The sequence below is a fragment of the Theropithecus gelada genome, unplaced genomic scaffold (genome assembly GCF_003255815.1).
Source record: "Theropithecus gelada isolate Dixy unplaced genomic scaffold, Tgel_1.0 HiC_scaffold_15875, whole genome shotgun sequence".
NCBI lineage: Eukaryota > Metazoa > Chordata > Mammalia > Primates > Cercopithecidae > Theropithecus > Theropithecus gelada.
Window position 1 is genome coordinate 422,536 of NW_020257631.1, and position 20,203 is coordinate 442,738.

Consider the following 20,203-nt stretch of genomic DNA (forward strand, 5'->3'; position numbering starts at 1 on the left):
AATTGGAGATTACATACAACACTCCTCAAACCCGTGTTGACTTCTTGAGTCTTAAAAAGATACTTCCTAATCACTGTGCAAGACAAGTACTTGACAAGACTCTGACCTTGTTCAAGTTCAAAAGCTCTTGGGTCTCCAGAACATCTCTCCTGAAAGCTACACTTACTTGCAAAGTTAACAGAAGAGTTGAGATATTCTAAATTGACTCTAAAAATATTGGTCGCCAGACTGGAAAATTCTAGTTAAGAAAAAATATTTTACTGAATTATCTGGATAACTATTTTGGTTCACCTGATTTCTTTTGCCAGAATAGATTTAGGCTGTCAGTTTGAAATTCAGATACCGAATAAGTGACCTATCCCAAATTAATCTCCAACTGTGTATGTTATGTTGCCATTCAGTCATTATTTTTTCCTGACCCAGAAAGAAGACAAAATTCTGTTCATTTACATGGTTTATTGTTGTAAACATTAAAATTGTCTTTCTCAAAGAAAGAATTTATCAGAAAAAAAATCAGCGTCTCTAACTGTCATACACCATAGAAAAAAAGGCAGTGACTCATATCATGTGCCATACTAGAAATATACAAAGAAAAATACTACAGAATATGGCAATATTAAAATTCTTACTCAAACAAAATAATAAATTAACTGACAATTTTAGACATAAAAAAATTCAAAGTGCTCAGTAATTTCCAGGGAGTTATGTATATTATAAGCACTCTGGAAACAGTCAAAAGCTGCTGCATGCAAGTTTTGTTTAGCTTTAGACAACAAAATAATCAAGATATAAACTTTCTTTTTATCAACATCAATGGTACATACAACACTTACAAACAAGGAATGTTGGACGGTGTTACAAACACTATGTGTCCCTTTTGTCAGGATTTTCTGATGTGTAATACTTGTGCCCACCTATTTTACAATTGAGAAAATGTTTAAGCTCAGATAACTACCAATCTTTATAAAATCTAACAGACTACATAGTGTCTGAAATACTATTTATATAATATAGACATTACTGAAGTAGCAAGTGCCTATAACATTTTCAACCTAGAATCAACATGCTTGTCCCTTTTTATGTATTTATTTTTTTTTGCAAACACACTTATCTTTTAGAATTTGTAATATTTATTCATAAATAGGCACAAAATAATTTAAAAAGCCAAACTGCATTGGGTAAATTTACAAGCCTTTGCCTTCTTCAACTCATGCCACCCACGCAACATTTAGTTTTACTATATATTACAGCTTTCTTTACAGCAGAAAACTTTGAAGTATTGTTAAAGGGCAATACTTGTGGGTCCCCTTAAGGTGTGTGTGTGTGTGTGTATGTGTGTGTGTGTGTGTGTTACATTTGTCTGAACTGCAACAACCAAGCATGGCCAAACATTTCCCATTATACAGTATATCAACCTTTCTTCTGAATAATAAACTGATTTTTAAACTGATAATAAAAAGTTTATACCACTGTATTGTGTGTAGTCCATGTTCTAAATCCAGGATGCCCCGGAGCCAAAATGCCCTTTCAGGTTCTGCCTGCAGGTTAGGAAATAGCAACAGTTTTTGTTTGTTTGTTTTCTTTAGGGATCAAGGGGGCTGGGGGAGGGTTACAGAAATGAGGGGCAACTTGAGCTGAGACAGCTCACAGGGCTATCTCTGCCCATGTGACTTGCCCCCTCTGGACAGTTTCCGTTATCTTTCCAGTTCCTTTGAAGTGCTTGGGAGGAGGTCTTAGAAAGGTAAAGTGTCCAGGAAAAGTTTGTCAATTATTGCTGGCGGTGGCACCAAGTCTTCCAATTTCAGGTAGAAAATGCGCTGTAGCCCCTGTGTGCAAAGGGTACGAAGTTCTGGGAGCTTCCCCAACAGTTTGGACAAATAATTGGGGCGGTTCAACCCCCCATTGTTGAAAGTCACATGGTCTTTGAGACAATTTACAATCTTGTTTTGCAGTTCTTCCACTCTCTTGGGTTCCTTGAGCCCGTGTCTCTCTAAAGAAAATATAATCAGAAACAAAAGAAGAACGTACAAGACAGTTAGCTAGTTGGCAAAACCAAGGAGAATCTGTGACAAGGGCAAGCCAGGACAAATCCTGCTAGGCAGTTCTGGAGGGGAAGCGCCCTGCACCTGCAGTACTGACCTGTGACCATAGCCAGGGCAGCAATGCAGGAGAAGGCAGAAATGTCGATGTTCATATTCTGCAAGTTGGAGGAGAATTCAACAATGGAATCAATCCATTCCCCAAAGCCACGAACGCATTGCAACCTGTGCAAGACCACCCCATTGCAAAAGATGAGTTTACCCTCCACTGGGTTGGACCTGCAATTAATACCAAAGAGAGAGAGGGGAGAAAAAGAGAGAGAGAAAAGCTAAACAACTAATTACTTGAAGAGCAATAAATGAGGGATTTAAGAGGCACCTAATTACTGAAGAGTTAATAAAATGTAGACCAGTGGACCTTGAAAGGGTTTAATTTCATAACAATCAAGAACGCCCCCTATCCCACCTCCATTCCATTCATCCAAGGCTTCTGGGCTTGCTCCTTCCCTTGTCTTTTTTTGTTTTCTTTCTTTTTCTTCCTTTCTCCGACTTTCATTTCCTATTCTTTTTCTCTACCCCACCCTCTGGTTTCCCTTCATCCCTTTCTTTTCCTTTCTTGATTTCTCTCACAGCCTCCCTGGATTGTCTCCTCCCTCCCTCATTACCTGTATGCTAATCGAAGGACAAACAGTTCTAAGAAAGCTGATTCAAAAAGCAGGTCCTGGTCGGCTTTGGGCAGGTCTGCGAAGCCAGGGATCTTCTCCGCCCAGCCCCGGATGATCTCCATGGAGCCAGTCAGGAGATCATAGAATTGCTGGATATGCTGGGTGTCATCTCCACTCATCTGATAGTCAGGGTTCGCCTGGAACTGGAATTTCATTTTAAAAAGCACTTAATGAGGTTCTCTAAAATATATAACCCGTGAAATTGCTAACCCCGTTTCTAGTAGGGGAGCCAGGTTTTTATAACAATTAAACCTCTCTCTGACCAGTAAGGAAATTAGATGTTCCGGGGCAATTAATTCAATTAGGGATGGTGCTACGAGGTCGCTGCTTTAAATATGTAAATTACCATTTCCATACAGACTAAATACAGTGCCATCCAGCCCTGGGAAACGTTCACTCTTATCTCCACAAAACAATTGACACGTTAGTATTCATGCTAGTCCCAGAGTGGGCCTCGAGCTGAGACATCCTTTTTCAAATCTTAATAAAATTGCAGTCACTACCACGTTTGCTCAACATACTTCCTCCAATTAAAGCCCGCATATTTTTCACAGCTGGAGTAAAAAGGATCTGACCACTTGATCCCCCACCTCACTGCCATTCTTCACACCCTCTCCTTCCCTTCCCTGACCCCCAGACAGGCCCTACATCCTTCCCCAGCACAGTGCCAGGAAGGATGAGGATTAAAGCATCTACCTCTATGGAGGACTGGGAATAAAGTAGATCGGGGAGGGGGGAGTTCGTACAGCCCCTGGATTTCATGATAGAGGCACTGGGGTATATGGAAGAGGAGGGGCAGAGGGGTAGTGGGGTAGTGGGAATTCACACAGCTTCAAACCCTGTGGCATGTCCCTCTTCTCCTTCCTCTGTCCTGTTCTCATGTCTATGACCCCAAGCTACAATCCCTGGCCAGAGCTGTGAGGCATATAGTCTTGCTTGCCTTCTTTACCCCATTGAATCTGAGGGTTAATGGTGGATGTGGGGAGGGGTCCTGCCCATCTGTCGGTTTATCCACATGATTTTCCCCCACCAGCTTCTTACCCTGGAATAGTCCAGGCTGGTCATAGCCGGGTTGGAGTCGACATGGGCCCTGACGAGGGCACTGATCAGACTCACCGGGGGCGAAGGGGGAGAGGGCTCCTGTGGGCTCTTCGGTTTCGAGGGCAAACGACCTCTCCGGCCTTTTAAACTGTCTGTGCGAACCACTGCAAAGGAAGAGCCCTGTTAGCGCCACTTTTCCGAGCCCAGGCCCAGCTGCTGCCTCGGTCCCTCCCGGGGGAAGGCCGCAGCCGCGGGGCACCAGGCTGAGCGGCTCAGGGCCCCACTGCTTGTAAAGCCTTTACTGACGAGAAGCATTAAAAAAATGCGGGGTTATTTTATGTCTTCCTCCAAATGGGTCGTATAGTTTAAGGAGAGAAGGGCCTGGCGGCTTTCTCTAGGGGAAGCCGGGCAAGCAGGCAGCTGCGGGGTCCTGAAGGCCAGACTGTGGGGGAGCCGGAGATCCCCAGCACCAGGAAGTGGAACGTGATGCTAGAGTATGAGCAGTGGTTTCCTAAGGGCGCAAACTGGAGGGTCGGCAGCTCCCCGCTACCTACCTTCTTTGACCATCCCAACAGCCAGGCACTTCTGAAATCGGCAGTACTGACAGCGATTCCGGCGACGCTTGTCCACTGGGCAGTTTTTATTTGCTAAACACACATATTTTGCATTTTTTTGCACTGTGCGCTGCAAAAGGAGACAATATAGACCAAAAAATTTTTTTCTTCTTTTGAAAATCAGGCAACTCGGAGAAAATTTCCGATATGTGGCTGGGGTTTACGATTCCTCCCCACAAACAAACACATACACACAATTCCATTTTATTTTTTTCTCTTCCTTTTCTTTCTTTCTTTTCTTTTTCCTCCCCCAGGGCATTTAACAGAAGAAAATTGATAGCGTTAACATTTGAGCTAACCTTGCCGCTCCTTGCTGTGTTTTATATGCCAAGAGAAGGAGAAGGAGACGCTCAGTAAATACAAATCCGTGGGCATTCATATTATTTACATTCCTTGGAGACCTTCTCTATTTAAAATGATAAGATTATTCAATCAGGATGGCGAAATAAAGAGATCACTTAATTTGACCATAGGGAATTCTGTTCCACTTGGTTAGCTCAGACACGGTTCTCTGTCCTAACCAATTTCATTCTGAACAGGGAAGACAGCTCCTAGCACATGCAAATGACCCTCTTCCAACTCCGGCTCCAGCAACTTCGGGCTGGGGCCAGCCGGGTCGGCTGAGTGCGAGGGGGATGCGACCCTGGCCTCCCAGTCTTTCTGCTTCCCTTTCTCAGACACCCGGAAGTCCCCGCCGCAGCCCGTGGACTCCTGCAGGGTAGCTTCGGTGGACCCCGGAGAGCCTGGCAGTCCCAGGAGAGCTGGGGCTGGGCTGCCAGCACCCAGGCGGAGGCACACTCCAGGGTCCCGGGCACTAGGGGCTCCCTACCTGCCTACTCCGCTCAAGCCACTGCTCACCTTAAAGAAGCCTTTGCAGCCCTCACAGGTGCGCACGCCGTAGTGTTGGCAGGCCGCGTTGTCCCCACACACAGCGCACAGCCCCTCGTTGGAGGGGGAGCCCCGCGACGGCGGCGAGGGCACCTGCGTGTCGAGCAGCTGCGACGCGTGGCCGATCTGCAGGCCCGGGAAGCCCATGGACGCGGGCTTGCGAATGGGGTTGGGTACAGCAAAGGTCTGCCCGTCCACCACGTGGTGGCTGCTGGCGGGCTCCGGGTTCATGGGGACGTGCAGGGGCCCGTCGAAGCGCATCTGGCAACTAGACACCGGGGTGCCAGGGGGCGATTGCTTAAAGGAGAAGAGGGAGAGGCGGGAAACTGGCGTTTTCCTCTGCTCGATCATGTGCGTAGTGGCCACGTAGTTCTGGTGGAAGTTGTGGAGAGACCCCGGGTCGTCCCACATGGGGCTGTGCTGCACCTGGAAGCCCGGGGTGGTGGGCGTCGGGGGCGAGGAGGGCTTGTAGTAAACCGAACCGGAGTGCGGCATCATCTCCTCAGACTGGGGGGGCAGATGGCTGTGTTGCTGGTAGTTGTGCATCTGAATGTCTTCTACCTTAATGGAGGACTGCTGTCCGGACAGGGGCATTTGGTACAAGCAAGGTGGCTTGACGTCGTAGCCTGTGCTGTAGTTGTCCATAAAGGTACTGAAGCTGGGGAGAGAAGTGGTGGCAGTGATTTCAGTGTTGGTGAGGTCCATGCTAAACTTGACAAACTCTGGAGTTAAGAAATCGGAGCTGTATTCTCCCGAAGAGTGGTAACTGTAGCTCTGAGAAGCGGGGCTGGCTCCTTGAGGCGAGGACCCATACTGCGCCTGAACACAAGGCATGGCTGGAAATGAAACAGGGTGATACACACTCAGCCTGGTCAACTGAACACTTCCTCCCGGGCTCGGGTACACCTGGAGCTACACCGGCAGCCCGCGGCAGTCAGAGAGCGTGTAGGGGCGCGAGAGGAAGGGCAGGAGAGGGAGAATGCTGCCGAACAACAGTGTAGGGTGTGGAAAGACTGACCAAATAAAGACCCAGAGCTAAAAAGCTACTGAGGGTCCACACTCCTAGGTATTTCCAAACATCTCCTCCATACCACCCCCCACACCTTTTTACAGTCAATCCCACTCAGATGAGCCTCTTCTCTGAAGCTCAGATTCAGCAGTCTCTTTCTAGAAATGACCATCTAGAAATGAAGTTGAATTTCACAATGAGAAAGTTGTTCCCCAAGGCGATGGGTCGGGCAAATCTTAAGTTACAGGGTTTGCCAAGAAGATCGCCTTGTCCTGTTTCTTGATGTTTGGGGAACTCCGGAGAGTAAAGGAAATAAATGAAGTTGCACTAACCTTCAGCCGAGTTACAGGCGTTTTCGAGGAAATTAAAGGTGGACAGTGTCGTAATTCAATGAAGGACAAAGTTTCCAAGATTTTTAGAAAAGCAATGGGGAGTCCAGCCTGTCCAATCTCCTCCCTGAAATACAGACACAGGAAGCTTCAGGGTATCTTCCTGACAGAGATTCAACTGGGCATATGTAGACTCACCAGGCAGGCCCTTCCATGCCTTCCCTGTTCATCTCATTGGAAGTGAGTGGGAAGCCTTTACCAAACACAGCACTTAAAATGAATGTATAAAAGAAATGACTTGAAACAACAGAAAATACTACCCATTGCACTGTGTAAATCTTTGCAGAGAGAGGATCCTGCAAGAGGAAAGTTAGTCCATGAACTCATTTAACATTTATGATGTAATGAACTGGCCCCTTTGCTACAGTGTAGGTGGAGAGGTCATTTCCATCTTAGGTTAATTCAGGACCTGAGTATGAAGACTAGAGTCTGAAAATACAGCATTGGAACCTTCTCTTGCATTTTTTTTTTTCATGTGGTGAAATTGCCTTTTCTTTTGGTAGAGGGGAAGAAAGTAGAAGTCAAGAATATAAAATGAGAAAACAATCTTTCCCCTTATAAAATGTTAGAAAGACCTTGACTGAGAAGGCAATTTGAGTGGAAGCATCCGCATTTCTAAAGTGCTTTTGACAGAGCACTGGGATTGGAGCTGCAGACAAATTGATGTTCACTTTTCCAGAAAACTTGTCTTTCAGCTCTTTAATGGCCACAAGGTGGGAAGAGGGGACCCTACTTTTCCAGGAGTATCTTAGGTCAATTGCAGAGAGGGGACATACTGCTTATATGGTATTGGCACCAATATTAGAAGTGTTTCCCAGAACAGCAACACCAACACCTTCCCCATAATGCCTTCCACAATCTGCCTTTCTGGAACAAGGCATTCTTGTGTCCTAGTAATTTTCAGATGTTCCCACTTAGAAGGCATTCTAGCGCACAGACAATCTTATTACTAATGAAAAAGAAAGCCAGTATCCTCTCTTTCTATTCTTTCCCCTCCCCCACAATCTTGCTTCATAGTGGTGGTGGGGGTGGGGGCGGGGGGTGATTACCCAGAAAAAGCAGAAAGGAGACTCGACTTCCACAGCCCTTAGAGATATTCCTGTGTTGGATATTAACTCCCTGGTAGCTCCACAGTTTCATAACTGTACTCTTTACATATTCATATTCTCTCTCTCTCTCTCTCTCTCTCTCTCTGTCTCTCTCTCTCTCGACACATTCGCAAACCCAAGGACAGCATATGTCAAAACCAGAAATTTCAGACAACTTAGTAACAGGACACTCTACCAACACCACCCTTACTCAACAATACCCGGGAAACATCGCGCGCTGGCCAGCCGCGGAGACACAGTTCCCAAGCAACGCATAAACTGAAGAACTTTCTCTCCCTGTCAGTTTGTGGGCAGCTTCCCTCGTATACACAGGACTTGGAGTCTCCGTCTTCACAGGCCACAATCAATTCCTCACTAACAGCAAACTTTGCTCACATTTCCGCGGGCTAGCCCTCAGCTCTCAAACTGTGGAGTCTCCCTTCCACGTCCACCAATGAGGAGCCTGGAAGCCTCTGTCGGGAGCCAACTCCCCACTAGTGCCAAAGCCGGAGTTCGAAAAAATGCCCCCCGGTAACTACGCGCACGCACTCCCCATCCTTCGGTCCCACTCTCACTAGAAGCCTCTGGCTCCCACTTCCAAAGAACCTATCCCACACAAGTGGAAAGAAGAGACGTGCAAAAGAAGGAAGAAGCATAAAAGAAGGCGAACTGCATGGGCTGCATCTACTCACTTAGGAGTTCTCCGCGTCTCTCTTCATTCATTCAACTCTGCCGAAGTGCAGTTCCCTCTGGGAGGCTGGGCGCCGGGGTCGGGGAGGGGTGGGCGAGCTGGGCGAAGGGAGCCCGGACACCTCACGCAGGGAGGGAGTAGGGACAGGCGGCCGGCTGGACAGGCAAAAGGGACCGCGGAGCTGTACGCGAGCCGCCGGGCTGACTGGCCCTGGCCGCCAATGTGCCTTTGTTTATGTGGCTCGCGCTGCCGCTGCCAACATGCACCTAAAGTCTCCGCGCGTCAGCGCGCGTCAGCGGCCCGCCGCCCAATCGCCGCGCCGCCGCGCTCCCTGGACTCCTGGCCCGCGCTCGCTTTGGTATATTTCCGACCTGACGTCACGAGCAGGGCAGATTTTAAGGTGGGAACCGCTCTGCGTTCACCTTGGTAGCCAGCTTGGGTGGTTTTTGGTGTTTTCTTTTCTTTCTTTTTTTTTTTTTTTTCCGAAAGAGGTGTGACCTCTCCCAGGTCTGCGCAGCCCGCAGTGCCGCGACACTTCACTTTCCCCCAGGCCCCCGCGCCCTCGCAGCTGCTCGGCCGCTCACATGTGGGGAGGGTGCAACAAAAGCCCAGGCGGAAGGGAAGGCCGGCGTGGGCCAGGTAGCACGCACCTGGAGCCGCATGGAATGGGATGTGCCTTGCAGCGCCCTAACCTCTCCCACCCACCTTCGTCACCCCCTTAGCGGAAGAGCGTACAGATGTCCCATGACACGAGACGCTCAGAGGGCTCACGCAGTTCGGGTGGGATTTCCCTACCCGGTTCATCCCCTTTTACTCCCTTTTCCTGTCCTAGGCCTCCTCCTCTTCTGGCATATATTCATTCTCATTCTCTCTCTCTCTCCCCCTTCCCCCCACTCCCACACCCCCATCTAAAAGGGAATGGGAGTGGGGGTAGGGCTTATTTTTCTGTGTTTCCTTATTTCCACGCAGTGCCCACGTTCGATGGAGGACGTGGTGCGTGGGGTTGGGGGGGAGGAGAGGAAGGGGAGAGGGTAGACAGTGACCGTGACCCAGCTCTTTAGAAACCCCAAAAGTCAGAGTGAAGCGTCGCGCCTTTTCCTTTCGCAGACAATGCAGCTGAGCAGCAGGCAACAGGTGCGCCTTCTGCAGAAAGGTACTCTGATTCCCACCTTCTGCAAACTCTAATACTTTCGATACTCCTCGGTGCCCACCAACTTGTACCCCTTCCACGAGTTTTAGAGAAATAAATCGACCTTCGTTTGAAACAAGGTCTATCACAGCCTCAATATTAGAACCCAGAAAGACTGGACAAGAAAAGCGAAGCGGGTGGGGATTGGAGACAGCGTCTCCGCAAAGCGTAAGGTGTGAGCCTACAACCCAGCCAGGAGAGGGGCCCGAGCGGACTGTGGGAGCATGTCCCACCCCCGCAGCCATCCGAGTCGCCGCCGATTCTGCTTTGCAATTCATTTCCCCTCGCCAGGCCGCGGGCGCAGGGAGCTTTCTAGCAAAGACAACGCCGCGGCTCCGGAGGGCAAGCTCCCTCCCCCAGTCTCCCGGCCGGAGCTGGGCGGGCTTCCTAGGGCTTCTCCCGCGGGGCTGGAAGAGGCTGGGCCTTGAGAGGGAGAGTTCGGAGCCGCCCCCGCTTTTCTACTAGCGCAGAGCGTCCCAGCCGCCCCTCCTTTCTCGGCGTGGCTCGCTTCCAGGCCGACGGGACCCTTTTGCAACTTGCCCCCCTACTCGTGTTCTCAGTACCGGCCGATGGCGCCGCGGAACTATTCGGGATCCCGGGCTGCTCAGCCCTAATCTGCAGCCCCGCCTTTGCCTACTCCCTGCTGCCCCCAGCTCGCCGGTGGCTGGGGAGGCGTTGCCAACAGATGTCCTGCGGCTGCCCCAGGAAGCCGCGGGCTCTTCTGCGCCGCAGCCTCCGGGAAACCTACGTGACCACCTTAAGTTTCCCCCAGATGTTGCGGCTGCCGCTACTGCTGCCGCCGCCGCCGCTGCTCGGCGGTGCCCTAGCGGGCGCAAGAAAAAAATAAAACCAGGAAGTGGGTGGGGGGGGGCGGGTTGTGGTGGCGGGTAAGGGTGTGTGAGTAGGGGGATGAGGAGGGGAGGGCGAAGAATAGCATATTAGCATGAGCTCGGTAGCGTCAGCGCCCCGTGGGCAGAAGCGATTCCATGCGAACGAAAGGGAAAAAGTGAGAGTTTGGAGAGCCGGGGAGAAGGAAGGGGGTGGGGGTGGCGGTGACGCAGGGGCGCAGGCATTGACGCACCGGCCAGGCTGGGCCCAAAATAGCAGCAACACCAGCTCAGAGGCGCCCTCCCGGGTTCCCTTCCCCTTCCGCGAGGGAGCAGGGCGCGGCCACGGGGAGCTTTCCTTGATCCCGGCGGTGGGCCAGGCTCCCGGCCGCTATTTTCAGGCAGTCGGAAACTCAAGCACAGGCACGGCGGGGTGGCAGTTATTATTTTTTAATATAGTCCTAGGAAAACGGGGGCCGGGAGAACTTTCAGGTTGGTTATAACCACCAGCCTCCATACACACACTCCCGTCTAAGTAGATGCATTCACTCTGCACGCTTCCCCCTCCCTCATTGCCATAAAAAACATTCAGTTTAGGTTGGGTTGAGCCTGGGACAATTTGAAAATGCCGTCCCAGGGAACTGAAAAGTGTCCTGGAGTTCTTCAAGTGAGCGCCAAGGAAGCCAAACATTGTAATGTGATGCGTTATTCTTTAACAGCAACCTGTTAAAGGTGCGGCTTCCTGATAACAGCCTTTGTCCAAGTCTTAATGCCACCAAGAATGAAGGGTCGTTTTCACAGCAGCTTATTATAAGAATTATTATTAACTGGGAATGGAGTGATTATATATAAAATTAAAATGAGAGAAAGGGGAGACCTTTCTTATCTGTTCTATCATCTGTGTAAGAGTTCTCTCCTCTTCAAAGTCCTATTCTGGTTTCTGGGAAGCTTTTACTGTTTCTTAGGAAGACACGCCGGATGTAAGGCTGTTAGGCTCGTTTAAACCAATTTTGAATAAGCTACTTCTTAGGCTGGGGTTTCTGTAGGGCCCGGATGAGCTGGGTTGGAAAGGATTCAGCATATAGATCAGAAAGTGTTTAAAAAAAGAAAGAAAGAAAGAAAGAAAAAGGCCACCCTCAAAACCCCAGACTACAGTTTTCCTCACCAGATTCTAATGGGACGATGTCTCAGTAGCACCGCCAATGTGTGTGTAATTGACTGATCCAGTCAGTAGGGGGCCTGACTCCACAACGTTCAAGAGAATAACACACACACACACACACACACACACACACACGCTATTTAAGCTAAACTAAAGAGAAGGCTGCAGGCCCAAATATTAATGTTGTGCTGGAATTCATAAATAACTAAAAATCTTTGATTCTCTTCTATTTTCTCCAAAAGGGAAACAGTTTTAACACATGGGATTAGGGTCACAAAAGATTTTCTTTATTTCTTCCTGCTCATGTTTAACTCACTGTTAGGTCACAGAAGGAAAAAAATCAAACTGGTAATAAAATCTCTCATTTTATCACCAGCAAGTTCAAATTGGCATACAGTTTGGAAAAATGAAACCATGTTTTAAAATCCTATGATTACATGTTTAAATAAATTATAGTTTAGAAGGAGATTCCTGTGGGTATATTTGCTAGTAAATAAGAGAATGCTTTTGTGCACAGAGATTTAATTACACATATAGAATCAAAATGTAGAATTGAACAACCTTTCAGAAAATGTTAAAACGATGCTTTAGGCTAAAAGAAACTGAAATTCTGCATTTATATGACTGCAACCCTTCAAGATTCTTGAACATAAATAGTTCAAGTAAAGTATTTTATAACTCAATTAAAATGACAATAATGGTTTTTTCAGGCCCCCGTAGCTGATATAACTTTAAACTATTGCCATGTATAAATGTGTAAAGTTACCCCACAATGAAGGTTATTTTCTTAACAATTTTTAAAATAAATGGGAGTAAAAATTGCTCCTATCTTCTTTTGAAACCAACTGGAATAAATTAAAAAGCATTACTATTAAGAAACACTATTGGATGACCACAGAAAACATTTAGGGAGGTAATGTTACTATATTACCTTTTATGATATTAACCAACATTAAGTAGAACATATTGGTACATGTAAACATATTTTCATTAAAAATCAACATAAATAATACATATACTCATATCTAAACCAAAGTATTTTATTTTATGCATGGCTAGGCAGATTATATTTAATAAAATTGAGCTTTTGGCATAATTTAGAAAGCAAACATGAATGTAATCCCATAGGATTTTCTATTTTAATGCATGGGAAAGAGGCCTTTAGGGATTTATTTCACCATTCTTCCCAAATGACTTCAGAATAGACCTTACAATGCAGATATAGTGAAACAGACATACCTGTTATGCTGTAAGAGTGGAGGCAACTATAAGATTTTTCGTAATAAAATTACTTAGTAGAACCTATTTTTAGCATTAAAAGACATATTTTAAATTACATTTGGACAAACTCATTCACAGCATTCGTTGCCATTGGGCACTAAGTCACATTACTGATAGAAGAAATACATTTTCACTTTGAAAAAAATCTGTTTCTGAAAATACAAATTAAGTTTTTACTTCTGAAAGTTTTTTTATTGTTTTGCTTTTGCCATTTCATTTGCATTGACAGGATATTAATTGACCAAATTGTTTGTTCCTTTCTCATAGGATGGTTAAAGAACAAATCTATTGCTTTGTTAATATTCACATTTTGGGTAGTTGTAGCTTTTATTCAGTATTTCTCGGCCGATTTTTACCAAAAACCACTTAACACAAATACTTTTAAAATTATTTCTTACTTTGATACAGAACTCAGTACAAGAAATGTGTAAAGATGTGCAGAAAAAAAGAAAACCGCATTCTTTTTTCTAGAAGCATCTTCTTGTAAATTAAAATTATGAAACTGAACATATGGTAAAACCTCATGCCACTCAAACAGTATTTTGCATAATAGAAATCCTTCATTTTTTTGTTAATACTTGACACACAGTTACCATCTCCTAAATACTTGCTTTAAAATTAACCACTTAATATTTTCTTATTTAAGAACTATTTTTAATTAGGTAAAGAAGAATAACTTTGGTTTTAGATTTCATTGCTAATTTTAGTAAACATGGGCATCACTAAAATGTACAAAGTCCTAACAGACAGTGTAAAGATTCTGAAAATAAGTTGCCACATGCTAAGAAAATATCAAATATCTGCAAATTCTAAAAGTAGTTAATACCATTAGTAACACTACCAGTATTAGATAGCATTTATTTAAACTTAGATAAAATACATACATTTTGCAAGTTTTTATATGTAAATCACAGCTGGCTAGTTTTTGTTCTATCTTTTATGATAAAATAACCACTTTTGATTTTTTCCTCAGACTAATTGGTGGATAGAATGTCTCAATTTAATTTACAAAATGAAGATATTGATAATATTGCAACAGAGACATATATGCCCTTTTCCTCATCATAATTCTGCAATTATCAAGCCTACAATTTTAACACTACAAAAGTAACTTAAAGCAAGGACCCTTATAGTGATAAGTAATAAATCTAATTACCATATCCTTTGAATAGATGTAATATAAATTTCATTGCTCACTTAAAAGTTCTAAAGTTAACAGCATAAACTTGAAGTTGAGTAATTAAGTAATCCTTATATAGACACTTATTAAAGTATTTATACATATTATCTTAAATCTACATCTATCATTTTGCCAATTAAAATTAGGACTTTAATTGCAATTAAGTAATTTAATTGCCAATTGAACAGCAAAATTGCTAAGTGACTAATTTTAATGCCTATTTTAATTACCAATCATGACTGGGGAGGGAGCTAATCAAGTTACATCAAGCAGTACCAGAGTAATGATGTGAAAAAAAAAAAAAAAAAAAAAGGTAGAACAAACATTCAAGGCTACATGCTTCAAAAAAAAGAAACATAAATTAAATAAATGCAAACACAATCCTATAACTGCATAAAATACTGTATTTCAGTATCTCAATACAGAACATGAAAGGAAACAAGATTAATTAAAGAAGCCCCTGTCAATCTTCAAAGTAAGGACAACCAAAGTCAAATTTTATATGGTATTTACATGGCACCCATGCTAACCCAGATAAAAACAAAAGCTGTATACAGCCGAGAATAAAAGGCTGTTTCCTGCTTGGCTGGTTAAATATTTGCAGACTGGCAGTTAAAAAATAAATCTTAAATGAAATACCATAAAAGAGAGAAACAAGTTTCCAAATGCAACAACGTGGATTTTGCATTTGAAAAGCCAACAGGGCAAGTGCAACAGGGCACTATACTCTTTCCTGGTTGTTCCTCTCAGCCACAATCACTTGAATGAAGACTTCTACGAGAGGCCTAATGCCTATCCATAGCTGTCCCATGTTACCTTGAGAAAAACAGACTCCTGGCCAATCTTAAATACTTAGCATGGGGAATATACCTAATTCTAATAGTCTTTCTTCATTCAGTTAGAATAAACATGCACACTCAAGATAAAGGCTGAAAACCAGCAGGCAACCAGAAACACTGGTGAAAATTTTCTTGGACAACACAAACATATTTTCAAAAGTTTTCATAATCAGACTAATTCTCAGATTAGCAATATGGAAGGGCACTATTGAAAGGAGGAGGTGAAGCTGAGAACTCAAAAAACAGAAAGTGATTCCCTGTAGTCAGTAACAATTCTAGTACTTTCTGACTATAGGGTTTCCCTTGGCAGCCAGCCACCTCATTTAGAGTAACAATGGACATCCATCAAATCTTCATTTAAAATAAAAGTCATGCTGCAAGATACATATTCTATTTTCGTTGTCTCATATATATATACACACACACCAAAAATATACCTACCTATGTCTACAAAAGGGTCCAAGATTATTAATGAAATATATGTAAGCCTATAACTTGATGAAAAGCATATCATGCGGCTTGGGATTTTATTTACTAATGGACTTCAATTCTGAAATGAAGCACAGCAGGACTTTCGGCCTGGCTTTTGAAGAAGGAACACTTTAATAATCACTGGGCCTAACAAAAGACTGCAATATCTGTTCATGACAATAACAGCTTTATAAAGCAAGTTCTGTGTGACTGATTAAAGGACACACTCACCGCCTATTCACAAGTCATGGAGATGGAGTCATTATTGACAAGCTCACCATCACTACTGATCATGTTTAAAACACATCGAGTGCTGGTACTACAAAGAGAAATAAAACCTCAGCCATTAAAAGATTTAAAAAACAGCCCCAGAAAACAAGATTACCATAACTTATGTATATCTTAATGTGTTCTGTATAAGATTTTCTCCTATATACACACACAAAAGATCTTATTTGATAATAATTATCAAAGTTATCGAACTAACTCAAGCATTAGGTAACAAATCAGCCACTACAAAAGGGCGGGGGGAAAAGGAGAAGCATTGTCTTATAATTTCACAGTAATTCTGAAAGGACATGATATATAGACAAACTTTCAAAATGTTAACACTTTCTGAAACTTGACATGACTGAAAGTAAATACTTTTTCAGATTGTTCATGCCTATTTTGGGCATTCTGCTAGTCATTAGTTTACATGAATTAATGTTTACATAGTGCCAGAAGCGAAAAGTTTTAAAAGTGTGTCTCTACCTTTCAAATATCCTTTAGTAGGTAAAAGTAAACATAAAGTTTAGAAATTCTAGTAAGTTATTTTACTTTTTTGCCCTTACTGTCTTTCTGTGTGATCTATCTGTATTAGTGAATAGAAAATAAAGGATACAGTAAAAGACAACCAAAGACAACCACGTTTATAATCTGAAAGGCAATCAAAACATTTTATTAGTCACCAGGATATTTAAAAATGACACCTGTGAGATATTGCAGAATCAATCCACTAGGAGAGAAACAGCAACTTAGGTATGCTGTCACTGACATGTTGGGAGGAAAAAGCAAACTACCAGTACCACCATGTACATGATTCAAATTAAGCTACATAAATAGTGAGTGCATGGGGTTGTGGATACAGAAACTGGTTCGCTGAGGAGGTGCTACTTACATTTCCTTCATTTCATATTTCTGAGAACTGTCTTCTGTAATTTCCAAAGTGTAGGAATGGTTGAAGTTTGAAAATAAATGGAGAATTTCAAATAGTTAATGAATAGATTTAGGAGCTATACTGAAACAACTAACAGAAAATACGTTTTCCGGAGTCCTTTAATTTTGTATGCTTAAAAGTATGGTATTCCTGAAGATGGCTAATTCTTGTTGAAGTAACTAGCTCTGGAAGTCCTATTTTCCATTTCTCCACACTTCATCTATTAATCGGTTGACTGGCAATTTCCGACACCACAGTTTTGCTAAACTTTATAAATTTTGCTTCGTCCAGAGGTAGGAGGGGGAGGGAGATGGGCAATACAGAAACAGATTTTACAGCCAGAATATGACAGGGCCCCTCAAACTACAAATAGATGTTGTAGAATTTGAAATGTAGCTCTGTAGCTCAATTTATACCACAGAATTGCGAGATGCTATCTTCCTGTTGTTATAACGTATCAGGTCAAGGGATATAAATTGTACCAGGTAATTCATTTTGCTGTTCAGAGAGTCATTAAGTTCCTCCCAGAATATATGTGATTGATATCCCTGGAGGTGAAAGGCTAAAGGAACCATATGGCAACATGTTGCATTCCGTATGCTATCTGCCCATCCGTGCTTAAGCTGTCATTAGCAACATCTGTACCTTACGGAAATCCAGCTGCGCCGACGACGGCTGACAGAATTGTACTTGGGGGGGAAATCTAGCTTAGCGCCATTAACTTGAGACTTAGAGTCTATCTACCAGGACGGATGGAAGCTTTCACAATTAGACGAGACGACACAAATGCTTTATTAAAGTTTAATTTTGAACTCTCAATTAGCGAAAGTGCATTACAAATCGATTGTAATTTCCTAGAAGGTACAGCAAGTTCTCTGCCTGCCTGCCACGTGAGAGACGCTCCAGAGCAAGCTTCCCCAGCTCCCCGCAGCAGAAAGGGGATGGTTCAGAGCCGGTCTCCGCATCCCAGGAAGTCCCTAAAATCCGCGCCAGCCCCTCCTCCCGCAGGGCGGGGGCGTCCACGGCGCGAACCTGCCAGAGATGTAGGGGGAAGTGTGGGGGGCTGGTCCGCAGCCTTCGAGGGGTGGGGCGACAGGAGGGAGCGGCCGGGGGAGGAGAGGCAGGCAGGCGGGCGGCGGGAGAGGGGCCTGTATTATCTCGGCTTCTCGGGAGGAGCCTCATCTAGTCAGTCACGCAGAAGAAGTTTCTCTTTCGCTCTTCGCGCTACACACCCAGGTTGGCTTCCAGCGCGCAGGCGAGGGGGGCGAAGGAGGGGGGACCGGAGTCCCGGAAGGGCAGCCCGGCGTTCACACCCACCCCTACTCCCCTCCTCCCGACCCAAACAAAGCCCCCGACTCTTAAGTCCAGGATACGTTACCTGCCCGGCGCTCCCGGCCCCTCGGTCACCGCATCCCCAGCTGGACGCGCGTGGTACGGGTCCCGCTCCCCGGGGCTCACAAAGTGGTCGCCCCCGGCTGGATAGATCCCCCTCTCTCGACATACTGGGGTGGTTTTTGGGATAGAGGGAACACGGGAAGTGAAACCGGAGGCTGGGGCAAGGGGAACTTACAGATAAAATAGAAAAAAAAAAAAAAAAAGCCCACAGGGCCCGGGTCCTGACCGGGGGCGAAAGAGGCCTGTTACCTTTCGGGGGCTCGCGGCCGACAGAGAGGGGAGCCGGGGAGTCGCCCGCCCCCCTCCCCCGGCCCCCGGCGGCGACAGCAGCTGCACACACAGAAGCCCATTGTCGCCGGCGCCCGGCGCGCAGCCCCGCGGACTCGGCCCCGCGGCCAAGCGCGTCAGCGGCCCCGTCAGCCGGGCCGGGCTCCGTGACGCGCGCGCAGCCCGCGCTATAAATAACCAGCCGCCGGGCGGCTCGGGCGGCTTTCCAGTGACGCCGGGGCCGAGGCGCGGGAGGAGGAGGGCGAAAGGAAACAATAAAACCGCCCGCCAGCCTCCCAAGCCTCCCTCCTCCCTTCCCGGGTCGCCCGCGGCCCTTCGCGCCGCGCTTCTCTTTCCCCGCCCCGGCCCGCCCTGCGGGGAGCGCAGCTCGCGGGTGGGAAGGAGCCAGGCGTGCCGGCATCCCCGAGTGCTGCCGGGGCCCCGGGCGGGAGGGGTTTTCCACGCATCCGGGGATGGCGAGGTGGGAACTCGGCGACAAGTTTAGCGAGGGCATCGCTGTGTTCCTTTGTAGTCGAGTTAAAATGACCCGATGCTTTTCCCGCTCCGCCACACACCTATTCTGGTACAGGTCTGATGTGTTTTTGTGGTAGTAAGTCCTCAACCGAAAATAAAAGTGAAAAACCTCTCGTCTGCAAGGTCAGCATTACCTTAGGTTTTTGTGGGGCCAGGCTTGTATTAGTGTTTTCATTCGGGGTGTTGGATTATAGAAAGGGTGCCCCGTGGAAGCAGCGCGGGCATGGGTTCCAGGACCCACGATGTCAGCTCCGGTGCATATTACAGGTCTTTTTGCCGTAGAACTTAGCGTAGGCCTGAAACACGGCATAAATGAACTTTCTAAAAGTCGATTTTCTCAACGTTAAAGAGATGACGTTTTAACTATGGACTTTAGTAAAGGCTCCCACTTAAAGGGGGCTTTCTCTGTAGGAAAGTATTCATATTTTTGTGGAGACTTTCATTGCTACCTTCCATACTCAGGCAATTCTGTCACACACCCTGACACTTGTCCTACTCATTAAGGTAGCCATATACAACTGGAGGCAGTCTGTTTTCTTGGGACCATCAATTAGTAGACTATAAAACTGTATTTCGTCTTAAGCGAAATGTCTCAGCTATATGAACATGTTTTCTGAGGTGCTGATATAGATATAAATTTGCAGATGCAAGCAAGCTGTTGCAGTGACTTGCATGGGTAGAGTGAGTTACTAGTGTTGGAGGAAGTAGTTCTTAGTTCTCTAGTGAGGCAAAGTGGTATAGTAGATGGTTCTCTGAACTGGGGTTTAGAAGATCAAGAAATTTGAGTTTTAATTATGTCTTCACTGTACTTTTCTGTGCCACCTTGCAGAAACCATGGCCTTTCTCTGCTGCACTTTCTTCATTAAAATTAAGGACTGACAGTTCCTTTTCTACACTAACATTCTAGGATGTTAAAAGATATTGTGTCCAGGGATAAAGTTTTATCAAACAAACATAAGCACCCAGTGTTTCATGGGAGACAGGTAACAAATGTAGATAAATTTGATATTCTGACATTTTAAAATTTTGTACATCTTAAAATATATTAGGGCCACTTCAGGAAAAGAACGAATTAAAATATACCATTAAAACTATTTTAAAAGGAAAAAATAGTTGTCACAGTCTGCCTCATTTACAGGACAGCAGACATATTTACAATCTAATGATGTCACAGGCCCTTTCCAACACCACGTTTTCTCATGTGAGCAAATGGATTATGGGTAGCAAAATGCAATGAGACCACTTTCTCCAATTTTGCTCCCATTTCTGGTTTGTGTAGTTTTTAAAAGGAATGTTTCCGTTGAAAGACACTGAATTGTTTATCACTAAGTGGTGTTATTGAGACAAGGGAAAGTTTTCTGATTTATCTTGTCAGT

At 45.3% G+C, this 20,203-nt stretch overlaps 2 protein-coding genes across 4 annotated transcripts in view; one reads left to right on the plus strand and one right to left on the minus strand.

The window, feature by feature from the left end:
• Window positions 1–436: 436 nt before the first annotated feature.
• On the minus strand, window positions 437–8,781 carry LOC112617065 (nuclear receptor subfamily 4 group A member 2). Of its 3 annotated transcripts, none has more exons than XM_025373798.1 (8): window positions 8,486–8,781; window positions 6,649–6,772; window positions 5,278–5,965; window positions 4,360–4,489; window positions 3,806–3,969; window positions 2,705–2,907; window positions 2,140–2,318; window positions 437–1,990 (listed from the first exon to the last, which is right to left on the minus strand). In XM_025373798.1, exons 3-8 carry the CDS (start codon window positions 5,950–5,952, stop codon window positions 1,734–1,736), a joined length of 1,608 nt encoding a protein of 535 aa, XP_025229583.1. In that variant the 5' UTR covers window positions 5,953–5,965; window positions 6,649–6,772; window positions 8,486–8,781; the 3' UTR covers window positions 437–1,733. The 3 variants fall into 3 exon arrangements, with proteins under 3 accessions (XP_025229583.1, XP_025229582.1, XP_025229581.1); XM_025373797.1 differs by having other exon boundaries at window positions 5,278–6,143; XM_025373796.1 differs by lacking the exon at window positions 6,649–6,772 and having other exon boundaries at window positions 5,278–6,143; window positions 8,486–8,726.
• An 8,880-nt stretch (window positions 8,782–17,661) lies between these two features.
• Window positions 17,662–20,203, plus strand: part of LOC112617063 (glycerol-3-phosphate dehydrogenase, mitochondrial) — a 247,956-nt gene continuing 245,414 nt past the window's right edge. The window contains exon 1 of the mRNA XM_025373795.1: window positions 17,662–17,886. The gene's annotated coding sequence lies outside the window, so the exon portion shown is untranslated. The remainder of the gene's footprint in view (window positions 17,887–20,203) is intronic.